The sequence below is a fragment of the Squalius cephalus genome, assembly GCF_949319135.1.
Source record: "Squalius cephalus genome assembly, chromosome: 12".
In the NCBI taxonomy this organism is placed as follows: domain Eukaryota; kingdom Metazoa; phylum Chordata; class Actinopteri; order Cypriniformes; family Leuciscidae; genus Squalius; species Squalius cephalus.
In genome coordinates, this window is record NC_137133.1 from 9825140 (window position 1) to 9846647 (window position 21508).

Sequence of the window (21508 nt, forward strand, 5' to 3'; positions counted from 1 at the left end):
ATCTTCCGCCATCCCTCCCTCCCTCCACCCATTCATTCATCCATTCCTCCAAACGGCGGTTACGTAAACTCGGTTGCACACTACTCCCTAGTCCCTACACACAAGCGCAGAAAGGTTCGCCACAGCTAAAAAAAAACAACACGCATGGGCTGCCAAAGACTTATTTATAGGAGTGTTAAGTGTTAGGCAGACTACCTGTGTCTCATTAGCTATAATTACTACTCAGGGCTATTGCTGTGCTCAATGACACCGCGGCTCAATCAAAGGGGCGGATAAATGAGCGTATTTACACTGCACATCAAAAGAGCCAAACACGGACCACACAGCAAACCCAAGACAAACAACTTGTGCTTTGTCTCTCTGTCTGTCTTTTAAATCCTATTATGGGTTAGTGAAATTATCTTGTGGAGAATCTATGCGCACACTCACACATATATATGGGTCAAAGACGAGACATGACCATTTTGGTGTCCGCATCAAATTAAATGGATTCATTTTATATACAATAAAAAACATGTTAATATTTCAAATAATGTTTGTAAAAATAAAATGTCATAATAGGTCCGGACTTTGATTTTACCATTACATCTTTAAATAAACATATATTACCAAGTAAAAAAATATATTTGTGTTCTTGCCATTTTCAAATAAGTGTTGGCTGTGTTGTATTAAAAGGACTATGTCATCTTATTTTTTTAAGTATTTAAATAACCAGGGGACTTTTTTTTTTTTTCTTCAAAAATGCAGTTTGTAAGAGACCATTCAGTGTAGTGGTTTTTTGTTGCTTGAAAGAAACCCCCTTTTCGTCTTTGACCCACATGCAGTATCAGCCGATAATCGCATTCTAGGACTCAATCTGTTACTTAACTAAATTTGCCCGTTCTCACAAACCGTTTGCAATTTGTTGACATAAAACCATAAAAAGTTGCTGCCGATGACGTGCATGTAAACAGTATACAGATGAGGTTTTTGCACCACGTTCTGCTTTGTAACTTTGCGAAACATTAGTAAACCATAGTACATAGCACATCTTTATTTACAGCAGGCTGTTTCGATATAAACACAAACCTTAGATATCATTTACATTTAGTCTGATTGAAAAACATTTAATTGTAGCTAAATATCATGAACAAAATCAACAGGCTTAAGAAGACTTAAACAAGGAACTTTTGCCTGTGGTTTAAATACACCATAGTAAAACAACTAGCCTAACTAATATAAACTTCAAGCATTATTAAAGGGATGGTTCGGAGTAAAATCAACCTAGGGGTCCTTTGCACCATGACCTCGAGCCAAACACCCCCCCAGAAGCCTTTTTTCCCTTGGTTGAACATTATTAAAGTTAGAGCTTATTTAGAGAAATCAGCCGGATGGCTTAGTGCAGGCGCTAACGGATCCAAGGATGTATCTTGTAAATTACCCCACTAATAATGCCCAGAATGGTACCAAACTTGTACAGTAGTACAAATAGGTTCTGTACTCATAAAACGAGGCATTGGAAAGTTTGTAAGTACATCGGGAGTCTATTTAAATAACACTTGCCTGACGGCTCATGCTACTGCTAACCTTGATTTTGTGGGTATGTGTCTGTTTTGCGAAAAACACAACTAATCCTTTGCAGGTTCCTATTAGCATTGGTTTTAAATCCAAAATATTGCCAAATAGGCGCTTTTACATTTCAAAACCAAATCTTCCGCCATCGTCTTGTCAGTCAGCTCCTCACACGTGATAAATGAATTCTGACTACTGCTGCAACTCTCGTTCAGCTCACGCTGCATTGAGCAGACACGGTCAGTTTTTATTGTAGTGTCTATTCTCTAACTGAACTAAATGATTTTTTTTACTATGAAAAAATATAAATGACGGTGGGGGCGCGGTGGGTAAGTGATGTAACCGGTGTTGTGGCTGAACACCGATAACACCGACTATCGCAGCAAGCCTAATCTGAATAATCAATTAGGCCTACTCATTTATATTACAGTAGGCCTACTTCCTAAAGCAGATGATCAGAGAAAGCAGGCTACAGTAGCAACTGTCAGCCAAATATAATGACACATACACACATTCACAACCAATCTTCCTCTTCTAAGGCCACACGCAAGATACGAATAGTTCATCTAACTTCCCGTTACACCCAAACAGCCACAAAAAAAAACAAAAAAACTAGACACTCACAAAGCTTCACCTTAAAAAAAAAACTCACACCCTATACTGTATATACACAAATTTACAAAATGCTTCATACCGGAGACCCCCAAATATTTTCACACATATGCATTCACGTCTCTCACTTACATTTACAAACTATTTTTCATTAAGTCATTAAGACACAGACTTTATGAGTTATAACAACCCCAACAGAACACACAGACAAAAAGAGCTACTTTCTCAGGACAAGGAGGGGCTTGTTTTCTTTGGCAAGGCCAAGGGCCAGAGCCTGAAGCCAAGCAGTAACAGAGGAAAGAGTGTCCAGAGCAGAGTTAACATGAAGAAAAGAACACACATATAAACACACCACAGAACAACAGTGTAGGACATCCATCAAACGTCTAACGATACGATGCATTGATGCCACAAGTAAAATATCGATATGAGGTACCTTTATTTTCTCTCCACATCCTCATGTAACGTCCGTTTACGCATTTTCCACCAAAGCGCACATTTTCATTCACTCACCATACTGTCTGCCTGTGTGTCAGATTGCGAATGCGATGCAGCAACAAAGCAATTGTAGCAGCGATAAAAAAGAACGCAGCAAACTTTGTGCCTGCTGTCGGACGTAAATTGTGGGTTTGGAAACATTTTGTATTTGCGAAAACAGATAGGCAGGCAAAGAAACCCCATGTCATTTGTAAACGTTGCCAGTACCAGCTGAAATACTCGGGAAATACTACAAACTTGTCAGCGCATCTGAAAAGGAAACATTGAATTGAGGAAAGTACTTTGGCTGATGAAAAACAGCCTCTGTCACACCCCATGATGAACTTTTTCGCCCAGACATTGGCCCAAAACTCCAAAAGAGCAACTAGTATTACGTCCGATCCCTCCAATCCCACACCTAAAAAGAAGTAGGCTATACTCATCCACACTTTTTGAATAGTAGACTGCTAGACTATACACACAACCACAATATACCAGTTTGGAAGGTGGTGCTTTTATTTCCTTTTTAAGTCTTGCAGTTCTCTTCCAAGTCCCCACTTTGGTGACACAGTGTTGCATGGGCAGTTGGGTAGTAGTCTGTCATGAAGACACAATAGGGATGGGCATTTTTGTATTTTTTTCATTTCGAGGGGGGGAGGGGGGCGTCCATCATGGTGATCATAAAAATATTTGAATTAAAACACGGGTATGAAATTAATGTTGACAAATAAATATATGATATGAAAATGTGTCTATGAAAATATGACTAGAAAAATAACGCTGCTAGATTATCAATAATGCATCAATGTAAAAGGAATAGCTGCATGAGGTGAAGCTGAAGAGTGAATGAACACCAGTAAACTGAAGCATTCTATAGGACACGTCATATGAGATTAATCAAATATCCGAGATACACAACATAAACGTTACTGTGGCAAGCAGGGCAGGGCCGAGAGCCATGTGAACAGAGCAAGGCCTTCTTCTATCTCTTGAGATGAGATGAGATGAGATGAGAGAGGACCAGGCCTGGACCTCTCTCGTTCTTCACTGTCGTCGCTCCTCCTTATATCCATCCGGATAGCGCAGGTGACGCTCATTAGCAATCGCTCCACCGGTCTTGCTCCGTTCTCATGGCTCTCAGCCCCACCCTGCTTGCCACAGTTACATTACTACTTGTATCTGCACAAAAGACTGAATGAGTCTTCAATGTTTGAAGTCAAAAGGCTTCACAATCGTATTTTAATTTGGGTAGGACTGGGCAATATGGCACAAAAAAACATCTCAGTATTTTTTTGCCTTTTATTAGGATAGGACAGTAACTAGACAGGAAGTGATGTGTGTGTGAGAGAAAGGGGTACGGGATCAGGAAAAGTCCACGAGCCGCGACTCGAACTTGGGTCTCCTGAAGCACAACGGTGCTACATGTCGACGCACTTACCCACGAGGCTATATGCACCGACGCGAGGCGTTTTTAAAAAAAAATTACTCTTTAAATGCTGGCGTTAAATGCTGGTGATAAACACGCGCGATAATCGCCCCGGTGTGCACAAGGCTTAAGAGTTAATACTATAATTAAAATACACTTACTTAATACACTTTTGTTGGTTTAAAATTCTATATATGGCACCTTTTTATTTTATAAAATATTTTAGCAATATGTATTTAGTCAGATGTATTGCGCTCCTATTCTATTACGCTCCGTCTATTTGGCATGCATGTGCGAGGTGGCGCTCATTCACGCAAGTCTACGAAGTTTAGTGGAGATTCACTCCTGACAGCAAAATGGAAATATTTTTTAACTTTCTAACATTTACAGAAGGAGAATATACCTGTGAAATGCAACTTATGCACTGACGAAAGCACATCTCAAAAGCATTAAACAGCACAAGTGGGCTATCTGTCAGCACGTGAAGCCGCGAGCCACTTACGTGTTATATCTTACCAGTTATTTTAAAGCCCTTAATATAAAGCAAGGCTCAATGTTTAACTTGACCAATGACCATGCTTGTCTGAATGTGTAACTCCCGTTGTGGATGCGCTCTAACAATAACGCTGAAATACAGGAAACTAAAGCACAAAGAATTTACAACATTCTATTACAATAGTGTTCTCAATATGTGGCAAATTGCTGCTGCACATCTTGCACCTAATATTATTTTAATGATCAAAGTGATTTCCAGGCATCCCTGCGCATTTTCAAATCCATAGTTTCACTTAATTTTCCAGTCTGCTGACAGTATGCTGTACGTTAACCAATCAGACCTCTGGAACCACCCAAAAAAAATAAAATAATTTAAAGACACAATCAATAATCATTATAGCCAATCAATATATTTTATATATTTACATATAAAATTAGGGCTGAACATTGAAGCGTCAAAGTGGTAGTTGCGTAGCTGTCTATTAAGGGACAGAAAAAGCTCTCAGTTTTAATCAAAAAGATCTTTATTTGTATTCCGAAGACGAACTAAAGTCTTACGAGTTTGGAATGACATGAGGGCAAGTAATTAATGACAGAATTGTCATTTTTGGGTGAACTATCCCTTTAATGCATATTAATGCATGCAATTAATTCAAAATCCTGAACATGTTTATTTTTTGTTTTTTTTCAATGATGACTGCATGGTGCAATAATGACAAGAGTTCAGCTGACTGATCTGGAGCAGATCACTGCCTAGAGGGGAAATCGATCTACACACACAAAAGAATGAGGAAGAGCCGAGTCTCACAAATAAAAACAGGTCCGTTTCCAAAGAGGTGACAGGATCAGGAAGTGTTGATCAAGATATACACTGACAAAAAAGTGTGACAACATGTGAGATCAGACAGCTAAATTTTAGGCATTTCCTTTTTTTCTGAATCCAGAACTAGGGGTGTGCAATTTCGGATTTTTTTTTTTCTTAGACAGAACCACAATCCACAATCTTATCACTATTTTAAGAATATTTTGCATTGCAAGTCACTGAGCAGTACAGAAAAAAATGTTTAAGCCTTATTTTTAAGTTTATTTTAAAAATAAAAGAAAAAAGAATGACAGACCATTTAGGCCAAAGGCCAAATATTATTTCACTTGACTATTTCATTATTTTATTTGTTTTATTAAAAATAAAGACGCAAATTATAAATTACAAATACAAAACAAGATACAAATGAAAAAATGTCTGCATTGAAAACATTTTGGCGGCTGTCAAAATTAATCTTTGTTCCGCCAAAGATTTATTTGATCAGTTAATGTGATAATATTTGACTTGACTTGACTTGACTTGATACCTGCTGTTCTGCAATACTGGTACCCGCTGATCGCTGGCTGCTTTAAAATTATCTTATGATTGTTTGTTAGGGCTGGGTAAAAAATATATAGATTTCTCGATTTTAAAAACACTTTTATGTTTAAATTGGATAAAACCAATATCTATTCTTAAATCCCAAGAATCGATCTTTTAGTCTATTCTGCTTTCGGTTGAAGAATGAACAGAACGTCGCAAAGTCTCATTCAAGAAAAGTCTGTTCAATTGGCGGCCATATTTGCAATGCCTCCGGGCAGCTATTTCAGGCATCCAAGACCAAGTCTTAGCCTATCTAATTGAATGGTGGAATCCTGAAATCTTAAAAAACTGCTTGCTGAAATCACAAATAAATAACATATTTCAAATCAGCAACAACATCTGACATTAACTGTCCATAAATGTTGTTTCTTATGCTCAAATAGCGTTAAAAAAAAACATATTTTTCAGGCTAGATCAGCCAATGCGCATGTGCTGCAGTCCGAAGCGGAGTCTCTGGTTTCTATGGCAGGCTGGCAGCAACGGTGACATAATGACTTTACCAATCAGAGATTGGCTCTTTTACTTAGAAGGCGGGATGTATTCCGCCATATTCCGGGTTGCAGTTTCTCCCATTAAGTCATGAATCATCTTTCTATATAGTCTTTAATTGTAGCATGACCCCATTCCAATAAATCGAAATAAGCTTTATGCTCTCATTGCTCTGTTACTTTTGATATGAAAAAGTCTCTGATTTCAAATTCTGTCCATTTTATTAAAAAATTCAAACAATAAATACTGTTTTGGTGCTCTTTAATGTGGCATGATAGATCGCTGTTGCTCCCTCAGATCAAGCGAAGCGACAGCGCTTGTGAACTGATCATCTTTTCCACTTTACTACTAGTTACACGAATAAACATGAATGAACATCAGAAGGAATAAGATACTGTACAACTTACCGAAATCAGTATCATGTCTCATGTAATTGCTTAATAAGTGTTTCAACCATGGAGAGACATCAATAAAACAGCTTGTAAAATGTCATTTTTTTTTTTTACTGTTCTCATATATTTAATAAAAATAACTTGAATTTAATTTTTTTTTTAAATTCAATTAAAATAAATTAAATATTTTTAAAAAATGATATGTCCACTCATCTTCCGAGTGGACATTTCTCTGAACTCGCCGCGAGCATCAGAGAAAACCAACACATGCAAAATCTGAGGTAAAATGAAATGATTTTGTTTTCATAAGCAGATATAGCTTCCATTTTTCAAAATAATATTAATTTCAAGATGTAACATGACAGCAATTTAAACATAGCTTTTGTAAAAAAAATATTAAAAAAGTAAAGTAAAAATTTGTAAATAGTATTTCCAAGTCAACTAGTAGAGGTAGTGATATTTAATCAACTAGTCGGCTAGTCTCATACTGTATCCCTAGCAGGCATATGCAAATAAAAAAAAACTGACCGTGTCTGCTTAATAAATCGTGAGCCTAACGAGTGTCGCAGCACAGATCAGCAGCAGTAGTCAGACTTCATTTATCAAGAGAGTGAGGAGCTGACTGACAAGATGATGTAGGAAGATTTGGTGTCAAAACAAAATGTAAAAGCGCCTATTTAAGTGAATTGTTTTGTTGTTGTGTTTTTCATTAAAGGAGTCATAACCTGCAATTTTCACTTTTCCACGAGAATCAATGTATGTTATGATTGCATAATGGTTATACACTGGCCGGGAAGCCGATATTTAAAAGTGAAGCGTTTGTTTACCTTTAAAAGGGTTTGTAAAATAGCCCACGTGCACTAAAAAACGAGATTTTGATTTCTGCCCCGTCTTGACGTCAAGACGGGGCAGGATATACCATATATGGACACCGCTGCAGGAAGCCCTGCCCCTCTCCCCCTCATATTCAGTTCAGTCGAGAAAGATGCAGAAACGTAGTGCACACGTGAGTTGCTCTGTTGTTGACTGCCAGAATCAACATGTAAATGTGTTTTCTCTACCATGAATGGACCTAGCTATCAGGGACCAGTGGATTAAATTCATTTTTAATGACGCGGTTCCTTCAACCCTTCCCACTGGCTTAACGTTGTGTCTGTGCTGTGCTAAACATTGTACGACGGAATCCTTCACAAATTTGGGGCAATATCAGGCGAAGTTGGCATCGAAGCTCGGGAAAAGCGCCATTCCAACAATCAGAGACTTGCCTGCAATTGAAACGGTAAGACTGTTTTTATTGCTGTACTGTGTGTAACAAACAGCAGCTAACTGCTAATGCGGCTATTGTATGCTATTGCGTCTGTCACTAGAGAAATAAACGAAAGACTCGAGGTGAAGTAATTATTTATGTTCCCTGTAAACGATTTTTGACTGCATTATAATGATTTCTTAATTCAGAATATGATCAAGATTGCGTAGGTGGATGTGTTCGGGGAATTTGCCAGTTAATAGTAACATTTAAAGCCCCTTAAATGAACGAAATGACTCGAAAAAAGATTTGTTCATTTTGATGAACGAGATCGAACAAGAGAGTCTGGTGGCTGGTGTTGCCAGATTGGGTGTTTTTCCGCTACATATTAAGGCCGGTTTACGGTGTGTTTTAGGTGGGTTTTCGCCTGGAAGGCTTTATAGAAATCTGGCATCCTACTGAACGAAGTTAAACTGAGAGAGCGTGGCGTTCACAGATACCAGAATGAACGAGTTCACAGTAACGTTCATCAGGCAGTAATGCGGTACGTTCAGTTCACGTTCTCCCAAAATATGAACGAGTTCATAAACTATCGTTCAATGAACGCGTTCAGGCACAACACTGTATTAGCTTCGAGGTAAACATGGGGAATGGCTGCTAACGTTACTTTGCAAAAAACAAATGACTGAGATTATCATAAATTCGGCTATTGTTGTTGATTGCCTAACGCTTACACTGGCCGGGAAGCCGGTCGCGGCCAGGTTGGGTTCATTCATAACTTGCGCCATGATGTCATTTTGGAATGATATGCTAAAGCGTTACCTGCGGCGTCAACCCCCCTCCTTCCTGCAACCAATCAACGCGCCCCTCATTTGCATTATTAAAATGACCGTCCACGACAGCCAAAATATCGCATCAGATCTCGCGAGACAATAATGCCTTCAGAAATAAGGGTCTGAGGAGCTCTGTATTTATTTTTTTTCCACTTTTCTTTTTTAGAAGGGCCTGAAAGACTATAATACAGCAGTAGGTATCCAAGGTAATACTAGGTTATGACTCCTTTAAGAATAATTGGCTAATGATCTCACCATTCAAGCAATCCACCCCCGAATTGGCGTTAATTTGAAAGCGAAAGTAAAATGTGCACAACCACACAGGCATTCATAACGGTGCGTGTCCACTGGCGCGGAGCGAGCGTTTTCAGTTCATTCCTATGGATGGAAGCTCAACCATAGGAAAAAATTGAAAATGCTCGCTCTGCTCTCCACCATTATGAAAGCCAGTGCGGATGTGCGCATTCTACTTTCCCTTTGAAATTAGCGATTTAAAAGCCCCCGCCGGCGATACTGGTATTACCGGTGTTATCACACATCGATTAACCGGTGGGAAAATATCCTCACCGTCACATCCCTACCGGCTTTCTGTTCATATCAAAAAAGCGTGCGGGTAAAATCTTTTAAAATTTAAACTGGCAAACGCATATCAATAAGCAGCTTTCACGATGACAAAGAACTGCAATGTCACGTGCAGTGACAAAAAACTATGTTCCAGCCCTATATGTTAACTGCTGTGTCGCAACTAGGCTACATTCACACTGTCAGTCCAAATCCGATTATTTGTGTATCCGATTGGAATCTGATCTAAAATTATTGATGTCCACACTGTGTATCGCAACTGTTCAGATCCGATTTGTGTGTCCATGCTGCTCTTTCGTTTCAGTTTTTTATACAAAAAAAAGTTTAAATACAATTCCACCCAATTCATCCATAATAGATATCTGTAGGAGATAAAAATGAGCTCATAAATGACAACAGTCATTTTCTTTCATACAGCACCTTGAACGACAATGCAAATGAGCTCCAGAGAACATAAAACATTAAACTCATTCTTCCCGTAAAAGCTGATAAGAAACCTTTATAGACCAACGTTCAGACACACATATGCAAACAAAATGCCATGTTGCTAAGGCCAAGCTGGTTGAAGAAAATAAACCGGCCAACTAGGTCATCGCTCTTACCTTCGACCCTGAAATAAGATTAAACTTTTAGTTTCTCTCAGTTAGACTATGGCCATGGCTATGCTTTTATCCAGAGAGCTGTGCAAGTCCTTTTATGATTAACAAAACAAAAATCATAGACAGACAATAGGTTGGCAGCAGATGCTGACTGCATTAGGGAGAGAAACAGTTCAGTTTGCTTTTATCTGTCCTCTGTAAATCCCCCTCTCTCTCATATGCTGCTGATATTAGTAAGAGTAATCCCCTGTCCTTGTCTTAACTATGAAGAAAGAACCAGACAGCAGAGATCATGCAAGCATGTATGAGATCAGAACATGAGCCACAGGGATAAATTATGGGGGGGGGGGGGGGGGGGACACTCTGTTGGGCAGAGAAGAAAAAAACTGGTCAGGGTCGGACAGAACCGGCAGCCTGGACATTAATAATGCACTGTTCCCTGTGCATGCTGATAGAGTTTCCCCTACTGCAGTACTTCAATCCAGCACCCAATGCAAACTTTAGCATACACAGCAGGGCTCAACAATAAGGTGGACCGATGTTCCAGGCCAGGTGATAAATCAGATCAAACTTTATGACAAATTTATGAAGTTTTTTTGTTCAACTTAAGTTATGAACATGCATGCAGATAATCACATAGTAAAGTGCATGTGCAAAACCCAGCTGTCAGCTTATCCATCTATGAATTCCTAGGATTCGTCCCTAACAAATGACATTTTTATGAATAACCCTCACGTCATTTGTCTATAATATAACAGAGTCTTTTATCTAGAAGAATGCTGTGTTAATTTTCTTTCCAATCTCAGCGAGACAGCTGACAGCAGATCTGCGGTGTCACAACAGCAAGCTCCAAGCACAGTAGGCGTATGGAAAATATGGTCATGACAGTCATCCCCAGCGTTCGCCGGTCTGCCGAATACAAGACTCTGTGTCAGTTCACTTAGCAAATGCAATTACGTAACACCCCTGAAGGGCACAAGTGGCCAGGGGCAAAACGAAGTCTGATTATTTAATTTCTGTTGGGAAAAAAGATGGGCCATTAAAATGCTCCTTTCATTTGTGGTCAAATCCAGCTCTGTAAGGCCCGAGTTCCAAAATGCCCACGTGCATTAATTTGCCACCTACACCAGACTGTGCGGCCCCACTCCTACAAGACCCTTTATACTGCACCAGACAACAGAAGATTCAAAATGAAAAGCCCTCACTGTTTTGGCTTCTTGTTTCATTCTTTCATGGCAAAAGTAAAGCACAAAAAAGAAGTGAAGAATATATTTCACATGCCATGCAACCATGCAAAACACGTCTGTAATGTAAGCTGGCCTATATTGTGTTTTCTAATTGCCGCTGTTGTGATTATGCCCTTAATAATGCATTAAACAAGAAGAGGGTGTTCATGAGGGCGTAAAAACACTGCCACCTCAGGCACTTTTAAATTTAAATTAGGATGGAGGAGTCGTAAGCCAATTCATCCCTTTCCCCTCCCTCCTAAGTGACAAAATGATCCCATGGGATTACAACTATATTGCACTGTATATCTCTTTCATTTATGTAGAACTAATTAGCAAGGGGCATTAGTTCCAGTGAAGAGGCAATTACTGAGAACACCTCTTAAACAAGGTAATTTAGGTTATCAATGTAAATACCACAGTAAAGTCACTAGGATTCTTGTGAAAAATTTAATAGGAAAGAGTTCTTGAAATATTCAAACAGCTCACTGTGTAAATTGTCATATAGGGGATGATCCTAACAGCAATGTATTGTTCATTAGATATATCAGATCTGTGCTTTTATCTGTGCTTTTTAGTCATTAAGCTGCGGAAAACAACTCATTGTGGTGCTCGCACTGTCTGACACCCCGAAGTGCCAGCACAGAAAGACGCCTCACTGACCGTGTGCGATCCCCGATTCAGTTCTCTTTTGTGGCTTATTGCACTTGAACAGTCAAATACACACGCAGTATAGTCAAAATGCATGTCTTGGCGAGTATTCATGTAAACACAGACACTTAAGTTACATCTTAAGTGAACGTGGACAATTGGGAAAGGAATCAGATTCGGTGCAAAAGGATCCGTGCGTTAGGTCTTAACCTGCTGCTGTCTGTCAAACAACAAAAGAAAAAGAGAAAAATCACTCACTGCTCTTGACTGAATAACTTTTGTTGCTTTATTATGAATCAATGTATATTTAATTAATGTAAAGACAATGCAGTGTTACTAGTTATTAGTTTTACATTTGATTATTCAGTTTCTGTATTGTTTCTTACTTGAGTGCTACTGTTAAATACATCTTATGTAAGCCTACCTGAAAAAATTAAAGCACTGTTTATTTCATTTGTATCTTTGTTTTATTGTGTTTGTTCTATTGTTTGTTATTTGCCACTTTGTTCCTATTTTCATTTTCATTACCAAATTATACAAAGAGTTGTTGGTATTTAAAAAAAATTATAGCCTATATATTGATGTTAAAATGACATTGTCAGATATTTGACATTACTTTTTATGTAACACTAAAACACTGCTTTTCAGAAGTTGTAGTGATGCTTTATTTTCCTAGAAAGAATGTGAAACACATATATTGGTTATATAATTTTCAGTTTTCAATATAATTTACATTTATTTTACACACTTAAAGCAATATTGTATCGCATTTCAAATATCGCATTATTTAACAAGTTATCTTGTTATCTCATTTTTCTTCAATACTTTGCCTATACATATATACATATGTATATGACATATACATATATATATATATACACACACACACACACACATACATATATAAATATATATATATAGATATATATATACACACACACATTTATATATATACATTATAAATATATATATATATATATATATATATATATATATATATATATATATATATATATAAAGTAAGATTTGTTAACTTTTTTTTTGCCTCTTATGCTTACCTAGGCTGCATTTATTTGATAAAAAATACAGGAAATACAGGGGAAAAAAACTATTGTAAAATATTATTGGGCCATTACGTGTCAAATCAACCAAATTTCAGAAACTTCCCCAGCTCAAATTTTGGATTTTGTTAATTTGTTATTGTTGAAGAAAGACAAACATAAATAGTGATGAAACCCAAATTACAGGAGGGTAAAAACACCTTTATAAAGATGGCAGCATTTTATTTGTACACAGAGATTGGTAGGTCTATTAGTAAAATCTGTTGACTTTAGTAATCTTGGTTGCATTATATGACAATGGTTGTTTGGCAATGGCAGTTCAAAACTGGGAAAAGGCACCTCTTGTGTTTGCATGCCCAAGAAAGAAGTATTAAAGATCTCTTATCCTTTTAGATTTTGGTTTTCAGCAAACTTTTCTTTTGGTATCCATGTATTTTAAGGCCCTTCAATTGCAGAGATATTGGGATCTCAATATTGCTCAATAAAAAAAATGCTGAATAGTACACATTTTCAGTGGTCAAAAACCAAATGTGGGTCACTTTTCATAGAGGTAGCTAAAGAACAAAACATGTAGAAACTAGAAATGTTTCATCGTTGTTTTCAATCCAAACATTTACATAGAACATACATTAGTAACATACCTGTCTCACTGAGTGCCAAAAATACTGTTTTTTCAAAGTTTATGTGCCTTTTTCTATTTTAAAATTCAATTAATTCTTGTAACAGCAAAGCTGAATTTCTGTAACAATGTAAATGTTCTAAATGTTTTAAAGCTGCCACTTTTAATCAATTTAATGCATCTTTGCTAATAAAAGTATAATTTTATTCTTTTTTTTATTCTTACTGACCCTCAAACTTTTTAATGGTAGTGTTTTATTATATTAATTATAATAACTTAATTTGAAATTTAAACAAGCAGTGTTTACATTTAATTAATATTTATACTAATACTAAGCTTTTTCAATTCTATAGCATATTCGTTTTTGGCATCAAAAATAATGAAATTTCACTGCTACTGGTCTCCATGATACAATTTTTGCTATGGCGAAAACTCCACTTAAAAGGCTTTTCGGTTCTGATGCCGGAGTTCATTGAAGCATGCAGAGATTTCAGATTAAAATATATTTCTACATCTATACATCAAGATTTAGGACCATTAACTGAAAGAAGGACGTCCAAGTATTTAAAGGTATAGCGGAGGATTTTTTACTTCCGGGTGGATCACCTATACTATTGGTCCTCCTAATTGTCAATCATTCTGGTGAATCAATCAAACTTTTCAAAAAGTGGAGAGGGTGGGTCTTATCTAAAATTCGGAAAGATCCTCCACTATACCTTTAACACCAATGCAAAATCCCCACTACTGTTTACAAGAGACACACTACCATCATGACACTTAGAGCATGTCATGTTCAGCAGTAAGCAGGAAGAGTTCACACTTCTCTCAAAGCTGTGTTCAGGAGTGTGAACTCTTCTCTGCTCACTGCTGAACATGCTGCTCTCACACCAAATGCTGAGAGGCTGGCTGGGACACTAGAGTTGTTAACATCATTTATGACTCATGCACATGTTTACATAAGGCATGCAATAAACATCACTGAGCCTTTCAAGTGACAGATTTTATTAGATGGACAAGATAAAGGGAAAAGAGGTAGTCTGTATTGAACAGATTAATAACTCCATCACTAACAGCTTTGGGGGTTTTATTACAATTTCGTACTTTTTTCAAATGAAAGGAAATGAAAGAGAAAGCAAATTAAAAGACCGTTCAATGTCAATCTGTGGTTTCAAACCAGTTGAGAGTTGTCAATGAACTTGGTGGGTTTTAAAACATAGCTTAGTAACATCCTGTAACTAATACCGCAGATCTTTATATGATGCCTGATGTTTCCACCAAACTACAGCTTTGTAACCGTCTCCCTTCAGTCAACCTTTCATACATGTTTCCCAAAATACACATTTCTCACGTTTTTCTGATTGGTTAAACGTAGTGTTGTCTCACAAAACTCTATAAAAAGTCACAGTGGACTGTGCATTAAGACTTATGCTTCATATGGTCTGATTAACGCATGTACGTCACCAATGATGACCAAAAACGTTGTCTAGTTAGACAGCTCACTGGGTTTTGTGACACAACCACTGACTCCACTCATCTCTTCGCTTCAAATGCAGGTCAACATAACATAACTTGACTATCAACTGCAACTGATAATATCCCACCAGGGAAAGTGCATCTGATAAGACAACCGATAAGCGTTAAAAGTGAGAGCTGGCCCTCTCGGTCTTAAATTAGACGTCGGTTATTTGAGGTTAGTCAAAAAGATTTCGGCCCTTCTTACCTTTTTAGAGCAGCTGCGCTTTTCCTCGTCAGTTAGCCTGCTCGCGCTAGCTCTGAAACCCGATGAATCTTTCCAAAAGATGACGAGACCAACTCGAGCTTTACAATAACAACATTTTACATCCGTTGAACTCTAACGTTCAATCCTATAGCTAATCTTCTCGGTCTTTTTTTAGCAAAACACCTAAAAACTCGACGAATGACAACGTGCCCACCTCCCTGTCTAACAGATTGGAGCAGCGCTGGCTAACGGCTTTGACAATCCGCTCTTCTGATAGGGGAGCTGCGGTGTCAAGATTGCGGAGCTAAGCCCCGCCCCGTGCTCGAAGCTATGAATGCACTGTATTCACACGCTTAACAAACGGACCATTCTATTTGCTGATTCAGCCATCAATCAACTCGTACTGCTACTGGATTGGCTGTAGCACATGATTCTGTGATAATTCCCTCGGTTTGTCAAAATACACGTTCGTACACTGCGTATAAGTACATAGACTAGTAAAAAATCAATACTTTTAGATCAGACCCCTCTGCTGTTCGTTGTTTATGAGGTTTACTTTTTCGTTGTGAGGTCAGTCGATAGATAATGCAATTAAATTGCCATTGACATAACCCTAAAAGCTATTAATACTCTTATTGACAGTAAGTTATTTCTCTGAAGGTGTCTAAATCATTTCGCAAACATCTGTATCTGTTCAATTAATCTAATCTCGTTTCTTTTCTATTTTCATATTACAGTATCAGTATTTATTCAGGGTATAAGATAAGACATATTAGTAAGTGCTCGAGTTTATGGAATAATCAATACTTTTACATATGTTTACATGTACATACATGTTTGTCTGAACGCTTTATATCTGAGGCTTTCTTTTTCTGTATCTTTTATTCATAAGAATAATAAACATATAAACTGACGTTCATATCACATGTACATGCATTACAAATTAAACGTCGACAAAATCTTCGTTAAATCTCATGAGAACAGTTCACATATACAGTCAAATTCACTCGCACAGGTGAAGAAACAGAAACAAATATTTAGATTATGATAGTTATATAATGTTTTGTTTCTTTCATATTCGTGAATTACAATTGGTATTTGCATTTGTCGACGTAGAATTTACAATAACGTATTCTTCATCAAATGAACATTTATACACAAAACAAAGAATAAAATAAACAACCGTTATAAATAATATCCTTCCAAATATTTTGAGCTGGTGTGAGATTTTTGTTTGGTGCTTCCGGCGGCTTAACTCCTGCACTTCCGGGTTAGTGTTGTTGCTGATAAGAGTCGACTGGAGGTCATGTAATAAAGTGTGTCGTTGGTCTTGTTGACTAGTTATCCGCGTAATCCTATGGATACTGCAAAAACAATATTGTTTTAGTAATCGCACTGTGTCTATTGAATCAGTCATGTCGCAAGCATCGTCTGGATTTACTCCGGCTGCTCAAGTCCCACATGCGTCCAGTAAGGTAGGCAGTAAATTCACCTGACAGTGTTTATAAACCAAATATTCTCTCTCTACTGCTGTATCTCATGCAGAAGTACTTCAAAAGCAAAGTGTGTGCTCGGTTTTCTGTTTACAGGATCAATTAGATCGTTGGTAGGGAACTTTCATAGAGTTTCCTCACGCATAGTTTTGTTTTCTTAGGGTCCTTTTGGGGCTGCTTACATTCCCAATGATGAAGAGAGGCGTGTCTTCAAAGAGTGCAATTCAGAAAGCTTCCGGTACAGATGTGAGTAGTGTACTGGACCTAGACTGTTATTCAGCAAAAAAAAAAAAAAGTAGCGTTCCTTGTTTACTTGTCAATGTATTGTCTCAAGAGGCTTTGTCTTTGCCTCTGATGAGAAAATACTTAAGAAAAAGACTTGTGAACATGTCTGCTCTCTTATTATTTGCAGCCTTGCCATTTTCCGCCATTGCAATTGGAGTCACTCAGGTAATGGTATCAAGAGGTAAGTTCAAGTCCAATATTTCAGTTTCTTTTTACTCATGGGTCCCATTGTCATGGAAAACCTAGAATTATCTGGGAATTGTAGGAACTGGAAAAGTCATGGAATTAATGAAATCTTAAAAAGTAATGGGAAGTTCTATAGGGAATATAATTTATTTTCTAGATATGTTATAGCTAGAAATTGCTCTTGAAAGTGTGTTCAATCTCAATTATAATGATTTTAGTTATTACAAATAAGTTATTACAAAGTCATGGAAATTTTAAGGATATTTCAACCAAAAATGGAAATTCTCATTCTCTTTTTTTGTTGTTCCAAACCCATAAGACTTTCATGCATCTTTGAAACACAAATTAAGATATTTTTAATGAAACCTGATGGACTTCTGTCCCTACATTGAAAGTCCTCCATCCAAACTTTGAGGCTTCAAAATGTTCATAAAGATATCCATATAAATAAAGAAAATTGCAAATGAATCGAGTGGTTTAATCCAAGTCTTCTAAAGACACATGATCGCTTTATATGATGAACAGATTTAATTAAGGTTTTTATTCACATATGAACATTGCTCAACATACAGTACAGGCCAAAAGTTTGGAAACATTACTATTTTTAATGTTTTTGAAAGAAGTTTCTTCTGCTCATCAAGCCTGCATTTATTTGATCAAAAATACAGAAAAAAATTTAATATTGTGATATATTATTACAATTTAAAATAATTGGTTTTCAATTTATTATACTTTAAATTTATCATTTATTTCGGTGATGCAAAGCTGAATTTTCAGGATCATTACTCCAGTCTATCACATGATCCTTTAGAAATCATTCTAATATGATGATTCATTATCAAAGTTGGAAACAGGTCTGCTGCTTAATATTTTTTCATAACCTGTGATACTTTTTAGGATACTTTGATGAATAAAAAGTAAAAAAAAAAAAATAGAAATAGTAAAAATAGAAATCTTTTGTAACAACAATATACACTACTGGTCAGTAATTTTTTTTCTTTCTTTTTTTGAAATAAATCAATGCTTTTATTCAGCAAGGATAAAAAGTGACAGTAAAGAAGATTTATATTATTAGAAAATATTTTTTTATTTTGAATAAATGCAGTTCTTTTTAACCTTTTATTCATCAAATATATTAGGCAGCAGAACGGTTTCCAACACTCATAATAAATCAGAATATTAGAATGATTTCTAAAGGATCATGTGATAGACTGGATGTCACATGTGACACTGAAGACTGGAGTAATGATCCTGAAAATTCAGCTTTGCATCACAGAAATAAATTATAATTTAAAGTATAATAAATTGAAAACCAATTATTTTAAATTGTAATAATATATCACAATATTACATTTTTTCTGTATTTTTGATCAAATAAATGCAGGCTTGATGAGCAGAAGAAACTTCTTTCAAAAACATTAAAAATAGTAATGTTTCCAAACTTTTGGCCTGTACTGTACATACATAGAGCACATCAAAAATGGTAAATGGAAGCAAACATTTTAAGGGTTAGAAATGACATGAGATAAAGAATAAAGTGACAGAAATTAAATTTTTCTTTAATCTGTAAAAAGGTTTATAAAAATCGTGTATTGTTATTGTTTATCTCCAGGAATACTTGCTCCATCACCCCGGTTTGGCTCTCTTCCAAAAGTTGCCAGTGAGTATCAAGAACAACAGCCGGTACACATTTTATAGAAAGACACTTAAAACCAAGGTTATATGAAGATGGAGGACTATTAAAAGGCAACATTTTTCTCAAGTTCCACTGAATGTATGTGATTTTTATGCAGTTGCTGGCATATTTGGATACATTGCTGGGAAAATGTCTTACATGAGGGTCTGTCAAGAAAAGTTTAGGAAACTGGAGAACTCCCCACTGGGAGAGGCACTACGACAGGGACGTCTGCATAACATGCCTTCTGCGTAAGAACATGTTACATGTACAGCATTGCACACTTTTTCTTACACACATATATATATATATATATATATATATATATGCTAAATCTATATATAAATATCTATTTTCAGAAACAACTATATATATATATATATATATATATATATATATATATATATATATATATATATATAATATATATATATATATATGTATATATGTGTGTGTGTGTATATGTATGTGTGTGTATATATATATATATATATGTGTGTATGTGTGTGTGTGTGTGTGTATATATATGTATATATATGTATATATATGTATGTGTGTATATTTATTTATTTATTTATTTTTAGTTGTTTCTGAAAATAGTTATTTTATCATAATAACATTTAATAATCATAACATATCCTTTCAAACAAATATACATTATTATTTAAGTAATTCACTTTAAGACAAGTAATTTTTACACACAATAATAATAAAATAAATAATCTTTTTTTTTTTTAAGGACAAACCAGTCAGAATTTTCAGATCTAAACACATCAGAATCTCAACAGTCTGGTTCTGAGTCTGTTTCTCAACCTGCTACAGAAGTCAGTCCTATGCCTGAGAGCTACAGCAGTTACACAAGTGACTATACCTACAGCAGCCCCTCCCAATCATACGACCCCACTCCTTTTAGTTCTGGATTCAGTGATTCTGGTCCTGTTAACATCAGGGATGATAATTCTTCTCAAGGTACTGCCACCCTTGCACATGACGACCAGAACAACATGTATAATCATACAAACTTCTATAAACAAATATAAATATGTGTACAATTTGCAAAGAGGAAGGACATTCGTCATTGAATAAGAATTTGTCATCTGATTGGTAGATGTTTAACAAGTAGTTTGCATTTATCCCAAAGCGCCGTTCTATCCAGATGAGGACGTGCCTAAGAAGAAGCCAGTGTTGTATGAGGAACTGCGTAGCAAGAACAGAGAGAACTATGAGGTCACTCTCACACAAAAAGCTGAAACACTGCTGAAACCACAAAGAGAGATGGCGGCACCTAAGGAAGGTGAGCTTCAGTAACTGATTTCCCTAAAATTTTAATAAGTCTATAGCAACAATGATTTGTGAGACCTATAAGGATTCTAAAAGCCAGTAAAGTTATGAGTTGGCCTTATCCTGTTGAATATTTAACATATAAATGTCAAAGCATCCATGAAATAATTCAGAAACAGTTTTGTGTTGGATTGCTAATTGATGGTGAATACACTAGTTAAAGGAATAGTTCACCCAAAAATAAAAATACTGTCATCATTTACTCATACATATGTAGTTCCAAACCTGTATGAATTTCTGAGAAAGAAGCACAAAAGAAGATATTTTGAAGAATGTCAGTAATCAAAACAGTTGATGGTAGCCATTGACTTCCATTGACTTAACATGAAATAACAATTATGTTTTATTTTTATCAACTAAATTTAATGTATATTAATAAATACTGTAACAGATGTATTACTCATTATTAGTTAATGCATCAACCACTGTTAACTGTTACTTTTATGTAAAATGTTAGCAATTATTTAATAATCTCAATGTCCTTGTATCTTTTAATCCATAAACCGGTTTCTTTCTTACCTCTCCAGTTAAAAAGAACCAGTATGGAGATGCTTGGGAAGAGTAAGAGTGACCTGGAGAATCAACTGTCTGAAGAGCTCAAGATCCAAACGCAGTGACTTTTGTGAAGTTGGCACGCCTCGTTCTGCCAGATCAGACCAAAAGCTGCAATCAAACGATGATTTGAAGATGATTGTATTTTAAGGAGCAAAACTTAGTTTGGGAAATGAATGCAAACTTGTTAGAATAAAAATGCTTTTGATGGCATATGTGCTTTGAAAACAAATGTTTATCTTCTTGGCTTCTAGCTTTAAGTGGATTTAAGCTAAATCATTTTAACAAAGTATCAGTGTTTTATTGATTAGGACATTGTCCAAATATGCTTGAGATTTGTTAATTAATAAATAAATAAATACAAGTACTTTAGATACAATTTTCTTCAATATGAACCCAGGAAAATGGGGATGGAAGTTGATTTCTCCACTGAAATTATAGTCCAGCCAACATTAAAGCTGTGCACAAGTGACGATTATGACAGTGTTGTAGGTTATGACAGTAGAGGTGTTTAGACTTGGACCCATGATAATGACATCATTCACTGATGTTGCAGTTATTACAGTCATGTCCTCTGTGCTGGAGATAAGAG

The 21508-nt window shown here is 36.2% G+C and overlaps 2 protein-coding genes across 3 annotated transcripts in view; one reads left to right on the forward strand and one right to left on the reverse strand.

The window, feature by feature from the left end:
• fryl (furry homolog, like) overlaps positions 1-15656 on the reverse strand; it is a 102956-nt gene extending 87300 nt beyond the window's left edge. For both annotated transcript variants that reach the window (XM_079888307.1, XM_079888306.1), the window contains exon 1: positions 15385-15656. The gene's annotated coding sequence lies outside the window, so the exon portion shown is untranslated. The remainder of the gene's footprint in view (positions 1-15384) is intronic.
• Positions 15657-15861: 205 nt separating this feature from the next.
• ociad1 (OCIA domain containing 1) lies at positions 15862-21277 on the forward strand. Its single transcript, XM_079888369.1, has 8 exons — positions 15862-16859; positions 17039-17123; positions 17290-17343; positions 18961-19008; positions 19142-19274; positions 19763-19992; positions 20165-20317; positions 20892-21277. The coding sequence occupies exons 1-8, from the start codon at positions 16800-16802 to the stop codon at positions 20927-20929; spliced, it is 801 nt and encodes a 266-aa protein (XP_079744495.1). The 5' UTR covers positions 15862-16799; the 3' UTR covers positions 20930-21277.
• Positions 21278-21508: the final 231 nt, after the last annotated feature.

Coding starts and splice junctions, on each gene's coding strand:
- ociad1 (XM_079888369.1), top strand. CDS start 16,800: ATGTCGCAAGCATCGTCTGGATTTACTCCGGCTGCTCAAGTCCCACAT. Junction 19,009..19,141: donor CTCTCTTCCAAAAGTTGCCA/GTGAGTATCAAG, acceptor ATTTTTATGCAG/TTGCTGGCATATTTGGATAC. Junction 20,318..20,891: donor GATGGCGGCACCTAAGGAAG/GTGAGCTTCAGT, acceptor TTACCTCTCCAG/TTAAAAAGAACCAGTATGGA.